A 19,223-nucleotide genomic window follows, 5' to 3' on the forward strand; every position below is an offset into this window, starting at 1 on the left:
GCGTGAGTAAATTACAGACATTATGCATGCTTGGGAATCCAAAAAGTGCTCGTTATAAGCATAAATTCGTTACAAAGAATTCGTTTCAAGCATTTTTTTAAGCATGAAGAAAGAGGTATTCAGTTGGGAACTTAAAACTAATACGTTATAAGTCAAAATTCGCAACTAGCGTGTTCGTTTTAGGTGGGTTCGACTGTACATACACTACAGGAGTGCTCACTCTGCGTAGAAACAGCTGAATTAGGCCTTCCATCTGCCTTATTGCACCCTAAAGTGAAAAGTGAAAAGGAAACGCTCACCCCTTAGGTCAGCTGTCCTAATCTTGCCGTAGAGTTCACTGTTCACAGGCACACGGAAAGCCAGTAACCTCTGATGTACTGGCTCTGATGTCTTCTTCTGCTCACTGCAAATTGAACAATCCTTCAGTCTAGTGACAAACCAGTTGACACTGAAATGTGCGTTTGCTTGTAATAATAATAATAATAATAATAAATAACTTTTCTATAGCGCGAGTCCCATCAATTGGCTCCAGGCGCTTTACAAATTCATTATAGAATAAACTAGCACAAATCAACAAGCATACAAAGCATACATTTAACTGAGACATAACACCAAGAACCCAAGCACTAAGCAAAACTTAGCGTACAATGTTAAAAGTACACACACACACACACACACACACACACACACACACACACACACACACACACACACGCACGCACGCACGCGCACACACAAAGATACCATTGACAAAGAGACCATAAAGCACATACAGGGTAGAGAGTTCCAAAACAGAATAGAGTTGTGGAGAGTCTACTCAGGCTAAGCAAAGGCTTTACGAAACAGGTATGTTTTGAGTTGGGTTTTGAAGGAGGAAAGGCTGCTGGAATCACGGATAGAACTTGGAAGCGAGTTCCAGACGGTCGGAATCTGGTACCTAAAGGTTCTTTCACCAAAGGTCTTGGTCCTGGTTTTGGGGATGCGAAGGAGTTTTTCAGAGGAGGATCTGAGAGAACGGGATGGCTCGTAGATACTGAGGGAATGGGACAAATAGGGGGGAAGTGATTTCTCAAAACAGCGGTACCCTAACAGAGCGAGCTTGTACTCGATTCTATACTTCATAGGAAGCCAGTGAAGGGTGGTAAGTAGGGGAGTGACATGGTCTTTCTTAGACTTCTGCAGAATGAGCCTTGCAGCACTGTTCTGGACTCTCTGTAAGCGATCAAGTTCTTCAGTGGGGAGGCCGGCAAGCAATGAGTTGCAGTAGTCAAGTCGACTCAGGATCAGAGAGGAGACAAGTATGTACATGTAGTTGTAAGTCACTGCGCGTGCATGAGAGAGAGAGTGACGAGGGAAATAGAGACGAAGATAAGCTAGCCCTTTGTATGTGTGTGGGTGTGTGTGTGTGTGTGTATGTTTTTACAAAAGCACGTCTATGTCTTGGACACTCTTTAAGCTGTGATACTTATTCAAAATGCTTAAAGTTAAACGTCTATATTTTAATTTTATAAACGTGCACATGTACATGTTTACACATACACACAAATCATGTACCTGATTTGAACAGTTTGTCTTTCAGCATCGGAGAAAGCTAGGGTCCGACTTGCTTCATTTGATGTGGTCAGAAGCTTCAGTGGTGCCACAATGTTGGGTATGAGCGGCACACTGGTGGTTGATTGAGATGCTTTAACCTGAGGAATAAACAAAGATGTAATGCAGGTGGTTGTCTTTTTTTTTTTTTTTTAAAGAATACATACAAAACTATTGTATGACTCGTCTAATATATGAGCCTGTACGTGCCAAATGTGGTCAGCAAGAAGATACCTTTATTTAAAGAATATTTTCTCTTTATTAAGACAGGAAGATACTGATATTACTACACCTTCAGAAAGTAAACCCTTCAGAGAGATAGTAGAAATACTTTCATTAGTTTCTTATTCCTGGAAAGTCTTGAACATTTCACAAGAATGCTCAAAAATGGCATCACTGGACATTTTCACAGTGGGACATTTGCCACATAGCTACTTCATTGTTTTCTAAGAGCATAGATCTATATGCTGTATGTAAATTTAATTTCTTAATAGTATTCCATTAAGTGTATGAAGAGGACTTAAAAGTTTTAAAAATGGTGTATCAACTCTAACGGATTATGTCCTAAATTTCTTAAATGTAAAACTGCAATTTTTTTTTTTTTTTAACAACTTTTTGGGGGGGTATATATTTGGGATTTTTCAGCACATTAACACAAAGAAAAGAGCTTTTTCACTGAAGCCTGATGACAAAAGAAAATCTCAGATGTCATTTTTATACTCTTAATTTTTGAAATTTCAATAATTGGATAATTACTGTGTCCTTTTGCTACGATTGATCATTTCCTTATATAATTAAGAATGTGTTAGCTTTCAGTTGAATTACAGTTTAAAATGAAAGCTTTTATTCTAAGCTGCCTGAAAATAACTTCGACCAGACAAAAACGGAAGGGCCGAATAAAATATCGACAAAATATCACAACAGGCAAAACGTTGCAATTTTGACCTACCAGAAGAAAGTCAAATGAATTAGCGCTTCTCAAGCAATAACACGAGACAACTCTTGTCCATTGTGCAGATACCCATACAGGCTAGGTCTGGCAAGCATTGCAAATGCTAGTCTATCAGGCTTGAGATTTACAAGCAGTGGAAGCAGTGGCAAGCCACTTAGAGAAGAAGTCAAAATATATAATTTGCATTGCAACCATTTTAATTTCAAATCATGAGTCTTTAAAAAAAAACATGTTTTCATCTCACAGATGTATTCAGTTCGCCTCCCACTTAGGGAGCATCTGATGCACTGTAGGTTGGTTAATTTTGTTGATACAGTGGAACCCCCATTTTAAGACTCCCTCCTTTTTAAGACCTTGTTTTCTCAGACTTTCTGTTCATAACCTCTGTAAAATTACCCCCATTTTAAGACTCCCTCCTTTTTAAGACCCGATTTTCTCAGACTTTCTGTTCATAACCTCTGTAAAATTACCCCCATTTTAAGACTCCCTCCTTTTTAAGACCTTGTTTTTCTCAGACTTTCTGTTCATAACTTCTGTAAAATTACCCCCATTTTAAGACGCCCTCCTTTTTAAGACCCAATTTTCTCAGATTTCTTGAGGTCTTAAAAGGGGGGTGCCACTGTAGCATCGACCATTTAGTATAATTTTCATTTGGCCTCACCCCAGACTCTGCATCTGTGTGCACTTTTCTCTTCTTGGTCTCTATTTCTCTCAGCCGCGCTGGTCTTTTCTCTGCCCTGGATTTCCGATTTTGTGCTGGCACACTTAGAGGTTCAACCCTGTGGAATACGCTTGGAACAGCTTTCGGCTTCAGTCGTCTCCTTTGCCTCACTGGGCTGCCTACACACACAAAACAACAACAATAAAATAAGACAGTAGTCTCAATTGTTTAAATAATAATGTAATGTAAAGTTTCACATACACTAATGTTTTGCACACACACACACACACATTTACAAGTTCTTGCTTCCCTTTCCTATCTCCTCATATTTTTTTTTATCATGAATATATATATATATATATATATATATGTATTTCATGTAAGTTTTCAGGGTGTTGGTAAATTAATGAAATCATCAAACGCGTAATGCAACATACACGTGTGTGGCATTTTACCTACATTGTCCTCAAACTCGCTACACACACACTGTAATCAAATTTCCAAGAAAACAAAAAACAATACATCATTAAGTCAGGCACTAACTTGTGTGATTAGACATGCACTGATGCAGGCATGCACAGGGCTTCTGAAAGACATTTTTTCTCAGTAGCCAGCCTGGCTCCCAGATCCAAAAAGTTAGTAGTCAGCCAGAAATTTGACTCGCTTTTAAAACCAAACTTGGTTTCCTAGTCAGAAGCAAATTTGAGGGGAAATATGCGCCAGATAGTTGAACAAGTCGCGTAAGGCGAAAATACAACATTTAGTCAAGTAGCTGTCGAACTCACAGAATGAAACTGAACGCAATGCAACGCAGCAAGACCGTATACTCGTAGCATCGTCAGTCCACTGCTCACGGCAAAGGCAATGAAATTGACAAGAAGAGCGGGGTAGTACGTTTCGCTGAGAACGACAGCACGCTTTTCTGTACCTCTCTTCGTTTTAACTTTCTGAGCGTGTTTTTAATCCAAACATATCATATCTATATGTTTTTGGAATCAGGAACCGACAAGGAATAAGATGAAAGTGTTTTTAAATTGATTTCGAAAATTTAATTTTGATAATAATTTTTATATATTTAATTTTCAGAGCTTGTTTTTTAATCCAAATATAACATATTTATATGTTTTTGGAATCAGCAAATGATGGGGAATAAGATGAACGTAAATTTGGATCGTTTTATAAAAGAAATAATTTTTTTACAATTTTCAGATTTTTAATGACCAAAGTCATTAATTAATTTTTAAGCCACCACGCTGAAATGCAATACCGAAGTCCGGGCTTCGTCGAACAATACTTGACCAAAATGTCAACCAATTTGGTTGAAAAATGAGGGCGTGACAGTGCCGCCTCAACTTTCACGAAAAGCCGGATATGACGTCATCAAAGACATTTATCAAAAAAATGAAAAAAACGTATGGGGATATCATACCCAGGAACTTTCATGTCAAATTTCATAAAGATCGGTCCAGTAGTTTGGTCTGAATCGCTCTACACACACGCACACACACACACACACACACACACACACACACACACACACACACACACCACGACCCTCGTCTCGATTCCCCCCTCGATGTTAAAACATTTAGTCATAACTTGACTAAATGTAAAAAGGAAGACAATGTGTCACGGGTGGAGGATTGTTTTAATGACACACTTAAATCTTTGAATTTGTTTCTGTGATAGATTATTTAAAAAAGTTGCACGAAAGTGTCAAGTTTTAACTCTTAGCGTTGTTGATCATCTATGATAGGCGGCAAAAACGCTTGAATAGACATCCAAGAGAATACGGGCCCCCTTTAGTTCTCTGGCTGGAAAGTATATTCTTCACCGGATTGCGTTTGACTACACAGTCCGGGTGATGTGGGTCCGGTTGTGGACGACCATATATATCCCATGACCTCCCTTCTTTGTCTCTGTCAACCTACTATAGGTATAGTTCTTGTATTTTAAGAGTATTTATGTTACATCATATAATGTATCAATTGCATTCTTATAACACATAAAATAGTGGATAAATAAGGGTGCAACAAATATATCATAGCTAGCTCTACTTTCTGTCGTCCTTGACATTCCAAAATGCACATGTATGTACCTGTCAAGTGGATGTGCTAGGGATTACCACGGCTTTGAGAACTTGCGCAAGAGTCGTTCAGTGCTATAGCTGAGTTTAAGTCTCGACTTGCCGAGACTATCCTCACAGCATCATAGATTTCATGACGTCTGTCGTCCATCACGTCATATTCTGGGGACGTAATCTGTTTCCTTCTATAATTATTAGCTGTTCTATTTCTCTCAGGTGATTAACATGACAAGCCGTGTGTGTGATTGTGTGCGCTGGTTGCTGCCGGCTCTCTCAACTAAATCAGAAGTCAAACTAGCAATCGTTAAAAACCCAGTCCATCCGACCAGCGCTGCTAATATTGTCAGGCTATGCTCATGCCTATGAAGTTACAGGCGTGCTCTTTTCTGTACACACATTCTTATCGGTACATCATCGACTAGGACAGTCCTCTGGACAGGCTGTTTAATGCATTTTGCAAGTATTTCTAGCTCTTTTGCGATGCAGTATAGGCCCTATACATAGTATAGAGGATGAAGGTACCCAAGATCTCAGTAGATGCACATTTGTGTGTAACCACTAGGTATTCAGTCAAATCCGTGTAAGGCTCGTGAGTCAATGACACATGAAATTTTGAAATTAATGGTTGAATGACAAGAAACACATCATTTTAAAGAGATGAAAATTCTGAGCACATAGCAATTTGTTTTATTTAAATCGGTGCAGTAGTTCTCAAGATATGGTCATTTTAGTTGAGAAATTTTGGGCGTCATTTGAGGACAAAGCTAGTAGCTAAATACATGGGACATAGACTGATTGCTGTGGCAATGACATGAAATTTTGAAATTAATGGTTGAATGACAAGAAACACACCAGTTTAAAGAGATCAAAATTCTGAGCACATAGCAATTTGTTTTATTTAAATCGGTGCAGTAGTTCGCGAGATATGGTCATTTTAGTTCGAAATCACTTTGCTTTCAGCGAGCCGAGATCGCAACCTCTTCAGGCTTTTGATCGGCCGAGTTTCGCATTTTTCGGGTCCAGTTTTGCGCAGCATAATCGTTGGGAGTAAGTCATTTCTCGCTCGATTCTTTTGATTTTTGGCTTAAATGAAACAGAAGTTAATGTTTTATAAACTGCATTTGAACCGTGTATGCCGATGGAAGTTTTCAGACCAAATTTTAGTGAAACTCACACGAGTAATATTCACCGTCATGCTGACGGAGATGTAGCTTCCGGTGGGTCGCGGTTTTCTGTATGGGAAAGATGTAAAGCTTTCTCTGATTGGTTGCAAAATATCACAGCCCTCCAATGAAAATTACGGTATTCCCAGCAGTTTGAAATGAACTGGTCGTCTGCTAAGAGTGACGCGAAAATGGCCGCGAGAGGCAGTGAAGACGAACACGCACTTTCACACTCAAAATATTCCAAAACACATCTTTTATTAAGTTCATACAGTAAACTTTGTTTTTGAATCATTTCTTTATTCATTCCTTTTTCATTTGATACATAATTTGTGACTCACAAACATCAATTATGCCAATTATTTTTCACTCAAAGGGAAAAAAAAGTGCCTTTTCACTGTGTCCTCAGTTGACGCTGGGCGATGTGGCAATGCTTAACCCTTAGGCTGGTTGTCGCGACATATGTCGCGCTACTTTACGTATACTGTCACCTGGTTGTCATGTCACCTGGTTGTCGCAACATATGTCACGCTACTGGCTCAGTCTGTTTGGTCGGTTCCGATTACCTCCCATGGCTGCGAAAACCTATATGACCGTTTTTTGTTATTTTTCTCTCTGTTATTGTTAATTCACCAGTGGCTATGTAACATGTGTTACAGAATTGCACCAGTGTAAGGGTTAATATTCATCCCCTGGGTTCTTGACTGAAATACAAGCCATATAAAAAAACCACTCGTGTTGTAACCTCTATAAATACTTCCCAAAGAAGGATTCAACATAAAAAGTATGGGTCGTACACGACCCACGCCATCCGAATAGGGATAAACGTTTTGCCGCCTTTGTGCAGAGTATGGGTCGTACACGACCCACGTCATCCAAATAAGGATAAACAACGTAAAATTCCTTACGTATTTCCATATATATATATATATAATTATAACTACAGGAATACCCGGCTTCGTCGGGGTGAATGGCGAGACAGAGACAGACAGCGTGGCGGTTCACCACAATCACCTTTGAATGCCAGAACATACAGACAGACAAAAGCCGCCAGACCCCATCACAAACAGAACTTTACAATCCACAGGTGTTGCCTCCACACACACACACACACAGAGAAGCCATATATATCTATCTATATAAACTAGATAAATACCCGCTTCGCCGGGTACGGCTGGCGCCGAGAAGAAGTCGAGCCGAATACCCGGCTATGCCCCGGGTGTACGCCGGCGCACCGCACGGAGGAAGGGAGATAAATGCGGCTGAAAACACTGGAGAAGATAAGGAAGAGTTACTGGGAATGGATCCAGAGAAAAACCAAAATCGGTTCAGCGCTGCGCGCTGAGAGCACGTGTTGAAATATATCTCATCGATGAGGTTGTGTCCGGGGTGTAGCTGAATACGGTCTCCAAATTTGAAAAAGATCCACCGAGAACTTTGGCCGTGCATCGACAGACAGACACTAGTCGTATATATAGATGGGTCGTCCACGACCCACATCTTCCGGACTGTGTTGTGTAGTTCAATCGGCAATGCGCGATGACGTAGGTGTTCCCATGCACGCGTGATGCGTCGGCCATCTTGGTAAGCAGCACTGCCAGACTTCCGCTTCCTTCAGTCTTTGGCACCGTGTCTTGATCGAAAATGGATAAGCGAAAGGCCAAAGAAAAACTGAAATACATCGAGAAATTGGAACCTGAGCCAAAAGCAAGATACATTGAGAAACTCAAGAGTCTAAACGGGTGCGATCCATACGAATTAGGAGACAAAGAGTGGTCTGTAGATGCCGAGAAACTTCCTCAGTTGACATTCGGCGACATGCTGACGTACCTTGTGTTTGGTGTGAGCGCGTACACACTAGAGCAGTTCAAGGCTCACAAAAGTTTGGAAGCTCACAATCAGTTCACAAACGGCTGGGTACATGAACTGAAGATGTTTTCCCCTGAGAGGTGCGACAACGTAGCAGTCAAGGCGAAGGTAACATTTTCTTAAAACTCCACATTACAGAGGAGACTGTGTGTAACTTGTGTGTGCGACATGATCATGATGGTGTGTTGTTAATGTTAGTGATGTTACCGTGTCCCAGGTGCAATGATGGGGCCCAGTCTGGGTCAGTTTCTGCCATCTCGTACGCTGGCTCACCTGCAATCATGATGGATTGGCACTTTTATTATAATGAAAGGTATCGGTCATACCAAAATTCTATATGAAAGAAAATTCCAACATTAAAAAAAGTTCAATAAAATGACATTACTATGATGTATGAACATAAAATCAATGTGACTGAACATCCACATTAAACTCAGTCTACTCACATGAGTTTTGGAAATCATGATTTAGTGTCAACTGTACTCATATGCATAGACAAGTAAATCTATGACCGAGTTAGGTTAGCAGTGACACTGACAGTGTCAGATAGCTTCACATTCAAGTTGCTAACATATGACATTGTCAGCGATATATTGGTTCCACATTATAATAAAATAAACTTACCTTTGTGAAAATGACGAGAGCAAACACGAAAGCCATCCGATGAGTGCTCGAAAGTGATATTCGTGCGTCGGATTGCTGCAACCCATGCTCTCCTTCTTCGCTCTGTCACAGCCTTGACATGCTCCCCCTCGCGAGTTTTCACCTTAGGAATTCGAAAAAAACGCAGACTTTCGTTTTTCTTTTGTCCTTTCCAGTTGTGACTCGCGTTTGTGCAGTTAACAACACAACAAGACGCTCCAGGAGCCATGATGACAGCCGAAGAACTTCCCAAACGCTAACTGAACCGGTACTAGCACTAGTAGCAGCCGAAGCACGCAATATCCTGCTTACCAAGATGGCCGCCGCTTAGAAAACCAGTGGCTGTGACGTCACGATCGCATTGCCGTGTCGTCCACGACCCACATCTTCCGGACTGTGTTGTGTAGTTCAATTACGTCATCGTTTATTTGTTTGTTTGGGCAATGGGAAGGTCGTACGGTGATTAGAGATTGCATGAAGTCAATTAAAAACTCTAAATAGTCTTAGAGATAAAAACGATTTTGTGAGGCTCTGGGTCGTCCACGACCCACGAAGCACGGTTGGCCAGTTTGGCTACTTCACCTGCAATACCTGGTAGCCAAACAGACAATCAGGTAGCATTTGGCTACCAGGGTACCTGTTTCAGAAGCCCTGCATGCAGGCAAAAAAGAATTACCAGTTCCAAAACAACTGTCAACTGTTACATACCACAAGCCGTGGGCCCGTCTTTGTAATCTGTCGGCAGAAAATGTTCCGGGCACACCACACTCGTCGATGTCGGAGACCAGTTGTCGCGTCGTACAGCAATAATCCATTGCTGCCTAACCTCTTTGTCACTCGGGAATTCAAAACCTGACGCATTGTTGCACTGGTACACTACGCATCGGTTCGGCATTTTGATTCTTACTCTGTGTTTACACTTTCAGCAACATGGCGGAAGTGAAACAAGTGCCAAGAGGCATAACCTCACCAAAACCGACCATTATCTACCCTTTAACATTTATTTTTTTAGCTACCTTGTGTACTTCGTGTGCTATGCTATTCCCTTTTTTTTCTCCTTTTTTTCTGTGACTTAAAAGTTGATATAAAGTGAGACAATTTTGTGAAGATAGATATGTACAAAAAAATATATTACACGTATGCTTTACACAGAACTTATGTGATGCTTTAGGTTACGTCGGGGGGGTCTAAAAGTAAAACATGCACAAGCCGACATGGCCCATGCTTTTACTTTCGCTCTCTAGCTCTTGGAAAATGCACCCTAACTCCCTTATTTTTTTAATTCTATGACTTAAAATCTGGTACACCGCAATAAAATACCATACAATTACTATAAAGTAAAAAATATAACGTGAATATGCTTTGGTATGACGTCGGGCGGTGTCGGGCGGTATTTAGTCAAACCAGTTTTCTGTAAATGGACGAAACGACGAAGGGAAGTAACTTTCATTCTTGAAAAGAAGTCAATAATGGTAGAGAGCTTCCGGAAGGACAAGGTTTTTTTTGGAAAAGAACCCCTGTGTTCATCTTTGGCGTAAACTATCTTTGTGACTTTCACATTCAACGGTTGAGGTGAGGGCCTGCTTGCATACCTTTATCAAAGGGTCTCAGATCTTTGTCATTTAAGCGGAGATGCATTTTAATAAGACCAATTACAGCATAAGCATTGAAAATGAAATGCCGTCTGCTTCATGATTGTTCATCTTCCTGGGTTCTTAGAATCTTAGTCTCACGAACGCAGAAGAATAAGAAGAAGAATCTTAGTCTTATTACGAATATTATATGATTACTTTTCCATCACACCAAAAACAGACTATCAAAAAGCACGCTGTCTGTTTTCAGGTGCTGCGTTTTAAGGTTTATCTTGGAAATGTCAATAGACGATGTTCGGAAATAATTCAGTCAAGATTTTATAGGTCGTGTAAGAGTTACTTTCCCTTGTTTTTGCATAGTAGTAATAGTAACACTGAGGCAAGCTACACGTGACATTGTAGGCCAATCTCTAAACAGTGCTTTGCCTCATTTGTTTAAGATTCTATACCTTGGAGGCAACCCGGTAAGTGTGACAATGATAAACAATTAATGGAAGTTTTTGTTTTGTAAAAACCAGTCTTGATCTGAAGACTATGTCAGGTCACGAATAAAAGCTGGGTCTTGTGTATGACTTCATGTGTATGTAACGTTTTGTAAGTGTTAGTTGGAGTGCCTTGGAGAATGATGAACATCTATATCATATATCTTTGAGAATATCTATAGAGAGAGAGAGATGTTCATCATTCTCCATCTATATATACGACTAGTGTCTGTCTGTCTGTGCGCGATGCGCGGCCAAGGTTCTCGATGGATCTGTTTCAAATTTGGTGATCATATTCAGGTACACCCTGGACACAACCTGGTCGATGAGATGTTTCAACACGTGCTCTCAGCACGCAGCGCTGTGCGCGCTGAACCGATTTTTGTTGTTGTTGTCTGGATCCACTACCAGTAACTCTTCCTTATCTTCTCCAGTGTTTTCAGCCGCGATTATCTCCCTTCCTCCGTGTGGCGTCAATCCATATTCCCGTTACTACGTTACTATTTTTAGAAGGTCACTGCACGTTACTATTTTTAGAAGGTCTCCAGTGTTTTGCGCGTTCATCTCCCTTCCTTCGTGCGCCGGCGAAGCGGGTAATCATCTAGTATATCATATATGAGCTTGTGGCGATCATCCTTTTTGGAGGATGGAAGTTGATCCGTTGTTCATTTCATATCTTGTTAATTGTTCTCTCAGTCAGGTGCCAGGAGAATGGTTCCGACTAACTCTCACTTACTCTATTACACATGTTGTATGCATTGATTAATACTGAGAGGGCTTACTTCCCTTTGTTTATCAGATCATTATAAATCCAATTTTGAATACAACATTTTTATAACCTTTCTGTCTCGTCATTGTTTGGCAATTTACAACCCGAAAGTTTAAGATTACCCTTAAAATCATGTTGGATACGCCTACAGTGCCCCCCCCCCCCCCCCCCCCCCCCCAATTGAAGACTTCCTCCTTTTTCGTCAGACCTTGTGTTTTTTAAGATTTTCTGTTCATAACCTGTGTAAGTTATAGCCATGTAAATTACCCTATTTTGAGACTTCTCTCCTTTTTAGGGCCTGATTTTTTGATTGTTTTTTTTTATTTATTTTTTTACATTTTAAGGATCTTATTCTTAGAAAACTTTTTTTTTTTTTCCACTTGACCTGATTTTCTCAGATTTTTAGAGGTCTTAAAATGGGGGTTCTACTTCTACTGTACTTTAAAAACATGTTTGTGTTTATTGACTAGATTAAGATTAATCCAATGCAACAAAAATATGTTTTGACATTTGTGTCCATTTTTCTTGTTTTCAAGATGCAGCGGCCGAAGTCGTGTCCTGATCTAGCTGAACAATCACACGTCCGAACAACAGACAGAACAGCATCAAGGGACCCGGTGCCCCTCCTGTCTACACTGTCAGTAAAAAAGTTGATCTAATACAACACCAAGCACATGTCATTTCTGTCAGCCATTGCAGTCGGTATTTCATCAGTCTAACCAAAGAGAAAGAAAGGATCTTCCATCGAAAAACTGAACGTCTCTTGCTGAAATTGAAGACCTCACAGTGTGTTTGGTTGTCCACCGCAGTCACAAGTTATGTCATCAGTGTCTACCTGTTTCAAGTTCTGTCTTATCACAAGTACCGAGATGAGAACCTGTGAAAACAGCTACCATTGCTGGATTTCAGAATCAGTGAAATAGACGCATCACAATGTGAAAGAGAAGGAACGGACAGAGGAGTAGGCAAAGTTAGCTGCAACGTACAGTTCTCCCTGACAATGGCGCTACCTGAAGTGAAAGTGGAGATTGATGTGGCCGAGTCACCTGATTCTGTTGATGAGACAGAGCCTAGCTCAGACGACTCCCAAACCACACACCCAATATCCAGCAGGGAGTCGGTTGGTGTCATATGTCAGGCGCTTGATCTGAGACAGGTGCGTGTCCGTTCCGGGTGTGATTTCTCTCAGAAGTCTACTCCTCCGTGCCAAGTGCCAGTGCTATCCCTGGAACAGAACTGTGTGTCTGCCTCAGCAATGAAATCAGAGCCACGCCCTACAACCCATGATAGTCAAGTATCATCATTTAACACAGCTGAATTTGTGGACTCAAAGAGTTCAAAACTAAGGATTAAACTGGCAGACATCAAAAGAGAACCTGTGTCGGACGAAAGCGAAGAGATGCAGAACCACTTTTCTGGTGCCTCCCAGGGGGAAGAAGGTGAAAGAAGGTACATAAAAGCAGAGACTCACATCAACTGCTCCCTCTCTTCTGCTGGTGTTATAGTAGAAACAGCGAATGACAGTACAGATGACAGCGAAGGGCAAGAAGGGATAGACTCGCTACCGATACACTTTTCACCGAATGGTGTGAAATCATCTGCAAAACACCAACCATTAGCCACTAGGCGCTTTGAGAAAGCACCCCCGACAGCCAAGTTTTACCAGTGCGGGGTGTGCTTGCAGGCGTACAACGACCCTTCGTTGTTGAAGAAACACATGCTGGGACACAGACGGTCGGGCCTGAAGAAGCCGCTGCAGTGCGGTGTGTGCGGCAAGGCGTTCAGGTACGTTTCAGACGTGATACAGCACTCCGTGGTCCACACAGGCGAGCGTCATCACCGCTGTGATCTGTGCCAGTCTTCCTTCACCGCCGCCTCCAGTCTCAGAGAGCACGCCAAAGTTCACACTGGAGAGAGACCGTTTCCCTGTGACCAGTGCATGGCCAGGTTCAGGCACGCCTCCCAGCTTAAGGAGCACATGAGAACACACACCGGGGAGAAGCCGTACCAGTGTGATATCTGCGAGGTCTTCTTCAGCAGTAGGTCTTACATGAAGCTCCACCGGAAAATCCACACGGGAGACAGACGCTATAAGTGTGATCAGTGCGCCATGGAGTTCAACCAGACGCTGCACTTGGAGACTCACAAGCGTATCCACACCGGCGAGAAACCGTTCAAATGTGAAATCTGTTCTCTGACGTACCGCTACAAAAGCAGCTTAAAAACTCACATCGTCAAAGCCCACTTTATGGAAAAGCCGCATAAATGTGAGAGCTGTGCGGCAGCGTTTAAATCCCCAGAGGCTCTAAAAACCCACATGAAAACTCACGAGTCCAGTGAAAAAACGTACAACTGCTTGCAGTGTTCGGCCACGTTCCTGTCATCGGCCGGGTTGTACCAGCATAAGTGGACTCACACGGGAGAGAAACCATACAAGTGTGGACTGTGCCCGGCCGCTTTCAGAGACTCCACCACCATGAAGAGACACAGAGAAATCCACTCGGGTGAAGGACAGTTTAAATGTGAACAATGCTCCGCGTCCTTTCATCGCATGTCGACTTTATCGTGTCACACAAAGTTGCACAACGAGGGCGGCTCAGAACCAGGGCAGCTGGTCTAGTCTCAGAGAACGTGCAGTCGAGTGAGCTCAGCGAGAATTCAGAGCAGGTGTGTAGCGACAGTGACGTGGTTGAAAGCAAAGTGAAAGTGCTCTCTGAAGAACAACTTCAGGAGGATTCGGTTCAGGGGTCATAGACTCACTGTGTGCGTTGTGTATTTGATGCTTAAGATTATCCTTTCTTTAATATGTATGAACTACAGTGCAACAACAACAACAACAACAACAACAACAACAACAACAACAACAACAACAACAAATATTATATCTGAGAAAATATGGTCCTAAAACAAAAGGGAGGGAGTAGTAAAATTGAGTTGTTTGTTTGTTTGTTTGTTTGTTTGCTTAACGCCCAGCCGACCACGAAGGGCCATATCAGGGCGGTGCTGCTTTGACATATAACGTGCGCCACACACAAGACAGAAGTCGCAGCACAGGCTTCATGTCTCACCCAGTCAAATTATTCTGACACCGGACCAACCAGTCCTAGCACTAACCCTATAATGCCAGACGCGAGGCGGAGCAGCCACTAGATTGCCAATTTTAAAGTCTTAGGTATGACCCGGCCAGGGTTCAAACCCACGACCTCCCTTCTTCTTCTTCTTCTTGGCGTTCGCAGAGGTTACACAATCAGTCCAGCACTGGTGATAAATGTTGTCGTTTTCTCCAACTCCTGTCGACTGCCGTATAGTTTGGTCTGCAAGGGAGTTGGTGACGGCCACACTTCTTTTCGTTCCTCATCTAGTAAGGGACATCGCTGTAAGATGTGTTCCGCTGGCACGACCTCCCGATCACGGGGCGGACGCCTTACCACTAGGCCAACCGTGCCGGGAAAATAGAGGTAAATTGGCAGAGGCTATGAAGAAATAATCTGAGAAATGGTCTTCAAATGGAGGAAGATTTAAACCGGGGTGTCGACTGGCTCTGTGAGTGACCTAGTGGATAAGACATCGGCCTCTTTATCGGAAAGTTGTGAGTTCAAATCTCGACCGAGGTCGCTTGGTTGGGTAACAGTGGATATTTTCCCGATCTCCCAGGTCAACTTATGTGCAGACCTTTGAAAGACACGCAAGCACAAGACCAAGTGGGCACGGCAAAGATCCTGTAATCCATGTCAGAGTTCGGTGGGTTAAAAAAACAGAAAATTGTATCCCTTGTATCATGTGTGTAGTGTATCAATAGAGTTACTGCCCTTGAACCGGGGGGTTGCTCTCCCTTGTAATGTTGTATCATGTGCACCACCTCAGATCTTCTGTCCAGGCTGTTACTTGGAATAAGAGCGTCCTTAGACACGTGGAACCCCTCCTCCACCCCCCCTCCTTTCCTTTTGAATTCAAATCCTTGCTTTTTCTGATTTTCTTTGCATGACCTCTGTCAATTTACCTCCATTTGAAGGCTTCCTCCTTTTGTAAGAACTCAATCTCTCAGATACCCCCCGCGGGTTAGGGGGAAGAATTTACCCGATGCTCCCCAGCATGTCAATGTTTGTAAAGATCATTAGTCAAGCAGTATGTAAGAAATGTTAAGTCCTTTGTACTGGAAACTTGCATTCTCCCAGTAAGGTCATATATTGTACTACGTTGCAAGCCCCTGGAGCAAATTTTTGATTAGTGCTTTTGTGAACAAGAAACTATTGACAAGTGGCTCTATCCCATCTCCCCCCTTTCCCCGTCGCGATATAACCTTCGTGGTTGAAAACGACGTTAAACACCAAATAAAGAAAGATGTGGGGGAAATGAGTAAAGCTATGTCGACATGTCACATAATGCTCATGCAGTGCCTTTTGAAAATATTTCTTTTTATATTTAGTCAAGTTTTGACTAAATATTTTAACATCGAGGGGGAATCGAAACGAGGGTCGTGGTGTATGTGCGTATGTGTGTGCGTGCGTGTGTGTGTGTGTGTGTGTAGAGCGATTCAGACTAAACTACAGGACCGATCTTTATGAAATTTGACATGAGAGTTCCTGGGTATGAAATCTCGGAACGTTTTTTTCATTTTTTTGATAAATGTCTTTGATGACGTCATATCCGGCTTTTCGTGAAAGTTGAGGCGGCACTGTCACGCCCTCATTTTTCAACCAAATTGGTTGAAATTTTGGTCAAGTACTCTTCGACGAAGCCCGGGGTTCGGTATTGCATTTCAGCTTGGTGGCTTAAAAATTAATTAATGACTTTGGTCATTAAAAATCTGAAAATTGTAAAAAAAAATAAAAAATTATAAAACGATCCAAATTTACGTTTATCTTATTCTCCATCATTTGCTGATTCCAAAAACATATAAATATGTTATATTCGGATTAAAAACAAGCTCTGAAAATTAAATATATAAAAATTATTATCAAATTTTTTTTTTCGAAATCAATTTAAAAACACTTTCATCTTATTCCTTGTCGGTTCCTGATTCCAAAAATATATAGATATGATATGTTTGGATTAAAAACACGCTCAGAAAGTTAAAACGAAGAGAGGTACAGAAAAGCGTGCTATGCAGCATAGCGTAACCACTACCCCGCTCTTCTTGTCAATTTCACTGCCTATGCCGTGAGCGGTGGACCACGAGTATACGGTCTTGCTGCGTTGCATTGCGTTCAGTTTCATTCTGTGAGTTCGACAGCTACTTGACTAAATATTGTATTTTCGCCTTACGCGACTTGTTTGATGTGCCCAAGTTCATAAGTCTGCTAGGAGAAAGAATATTGTAACTTAAGAAAATCATGGTGCTACCTAATTGAGAATTTTCTATAAATTTGAATCTGAAAATAGCATTAATTTGGACATTCATAATGTATGCATCTGGTATTGTGGATAAATGTTTGCTAATTATGAACAACTAAACTGAGATCACCAGAGCATATTCATTTGTGTGGTGTGTTTATGTTTGTGTTTGTGTGTGAGCCTCTGTGTTTGTGTGTGTGTGTGTTTGTGTGTGAGCCTCTGTGTGTGTGTTTGTGTGTATGTGATTGTGTGTGTGTTTGTATGTGTGTTTGTGTGTGAGCCTCTACATATGTGTATGTGTGTTGAGGGCAGGGATGTAGCTCAGTCGGTAGCGCGCTGGATTTGTATCCAGTTGGCCGCTGTCAGCGTGAGTTCGTCCCACGTTCGGCGAGAGATTTATTTCTCAGTCAACTTTCTGTGCAGACTCTCCTCGGTGTCCGAACACCCCTGTGTGTACACGCAAGCACAAGACCAAGTGCGCACGAAAAAGATCCTGTAATCCATGTCAGTGTTCGGTGGGTTATAAGCTACTCACAAAAAGTTAAGGATCACTTGCACACAAATTCATAACTTTCCAAATAAGAAAGCCAATGCGTTGGTATTTGGCAAACGTTTAATTCAAAGCTTTAGTGATAAGGATACAACATTTCCTTCAATTTCGAGCAATCGTTTGGTCTGTACATTTTATCAAAGTGTGTACGTATCGAAATTTAATTTCACAAAGTCGTTGAAATCACAAGACATGGCATTCAGATGCTCCCAAAAGTTCAGTAATGCGTGTAACCGCCCTGGCTGTTCTGGCACTCGACGCAGCGAGTCCTCATAGAGTTGACCAGGGTGGTGAAGATCCTCTGTGGAAGCGCCTGCCACTCAGCCTGCAGCATCTGGTAGAGGTGTTGGACATCCCTGGGAGGGGGGTGGTTGCTCCTCACTTTGCGATCCAACTCATCCCAGAGGTTCTCAATCGGGTTGAGATCGGGACTGCATGCTGGCCACTCCATTCTGTTGACTCCAGACTGCTGCAGGAAGTCGTTGACCACCCTTGCCCTGTGGGGGCGAGCGTTGTCATCCTGGTAGACAGCCTGCGGTCCCATCTGCTGCAGTGTAGGTACAGCCAGCGGTCGAAGGATCTCATCCCGGTATTGGAGGCCAGTCAGATTACCCTGTACTTGAAACAAGGGTGTTCTGTGGTGAAGGCTGAAGGCCCCCCAGACCATTACAGAACCGCCACCAAAGGCCACCTTTTCTTGGACAGTGGCGTCAATGTAGCGTTCCCCTTGGCGCCTCCAGACCCTCAGTCGGTCGTCGTTGTGGTTCAGGGTGAAGCGTGATTCATCACTGAACAGGACCTGGGACCATTGCTGACGTGTCCACCTCACGTGACGTCTGCAGAAGGCGCGGCGTGCTGCCCTATGGGCTGGAGTTAAGCGTGGCCGTACAGCTGGGCGACGAGAACGGAGGTTAAACCCATGAAGGCGATTCCGTATGGTCTGCTGGCTGATGTTGGTGTTAGTAGCCACCCTCAGCTGCCTTCGAATAATGCTGGAAGAGGCTGTTCTTGTTTGCAAGGCTAGTCGTTTAATGAGACGATCTTCACGTGGAGTTGTCTTCTTTGGTCGCCCAGGTCTGCGTCTTTCCTGGACCCTCCCAGTGGCTGTGAAACGTTGAATCAGTCTGACAATGACCGAGATGGACACGTGAAGTCGCCTGGCCACTTCTCGCTTGGGGACACCATCTTGGAACCATGCAACAGCTCGTCCCCTCTCAAACTCGTTCAATTTTCGTCGTGGAGGCATTGTCAGATAATGCCAAATACTGGTGGTACGTCTTTTCAAAAAGCCAAGCAAGTGACAGCATATCACACATAAACAGCAGTGCTTGCAGGTGCATCATGGTTTTTCCATGTGGCTTGTGCAATGTGTTCGGGCTGAACGGTCCAAAACAAGGTCCTTTTTCGCAAGTTTCCGCTTTTTCTTTTGCTACCAAGCTCAGTAGTAGAGAATCCCGTGAAATTTTCCCACTAACACAACATCGCCGACTTACAGCTGAACAAGAATTCATAACAATTTGGTTTGACTGAGAA

At 42.5% G+C, this 19,223-nt stretch overlaps 2 protein-coding genes across 4 annotated transcripts in view; one reads left to right on the top strand and one right to left on the bottom strand.

The window, feature by feature from the left end:
- The window catches only part of LOC138950612 (coagulation factor V-like), a 391,727-nt gene extending 381,647 nt beyond the window's left edge, over window positions 1-10,080 (bottom strand). For 2 of the 3 annotated variants that reach the window (XR_011450751.1, XM_070322319.1), the window contains exons 1-5: window positions 8,946-9,665; window positions 8,529-8,594; window positions 3,204-3,382; window positions 1,555-1,691; window positions 300-403 (exon numbers count right to left, since the gene is read on the bottom strand). Coding sequence is in view for 2 of the 3 variants with exons in the window: in XM_070322319.1 (XP_070178420.1) it covers window positions 300-403; window positions 1,555-1,691; window positions 3,204-3,382; window positions 8,529-8,594; window positions 8,946-9,192 (733 nt within the window). In the remaining variant the exon portion in view is untranslated. The other variant, XM_070322320.1, reaches the window with a different exon arrangement.
- Window positions 10,081-10,424: 344 nt separating this feature from the next.
- LOC138950601 (zinc finger protein 723-like) lies at window positions 10,425-17,279 on the top strand. The gene is made up of 2 exons (XM_070322306.1): window positions 10,425-10,535; window positions 12,343-17,279. The coding sequence occupies exon 2, from the start codon at window positions 12,807-12,809 to the stop codon at window positions 14,424-14,426; it is 1,620 nt and encodes a 539-aa protein (XP_070178407.1). The 5' UTR covers window positions 10,425-10,535; window positions 12,343-12,806; the 3' UTR covers window positions 14,427-17,279.
- Window positions 17,280-19,223: the final 1,944 nt, after the last annotated feature.

This window comes from Littorina saxatilis, linkage group LG16 (genome assembly GCF_037325665.1).
Source record: "Littorina saxatilis isolate snail1 linkage group LG16, US_GU_Lsax_2.0, whole genome shotgun sequence".
NCBI lineage: Eukaryota > Metazoa > Mollusca > Gastropoda > Littorinimorpha > Littorinidae > Littorina > Littorina saxatilis.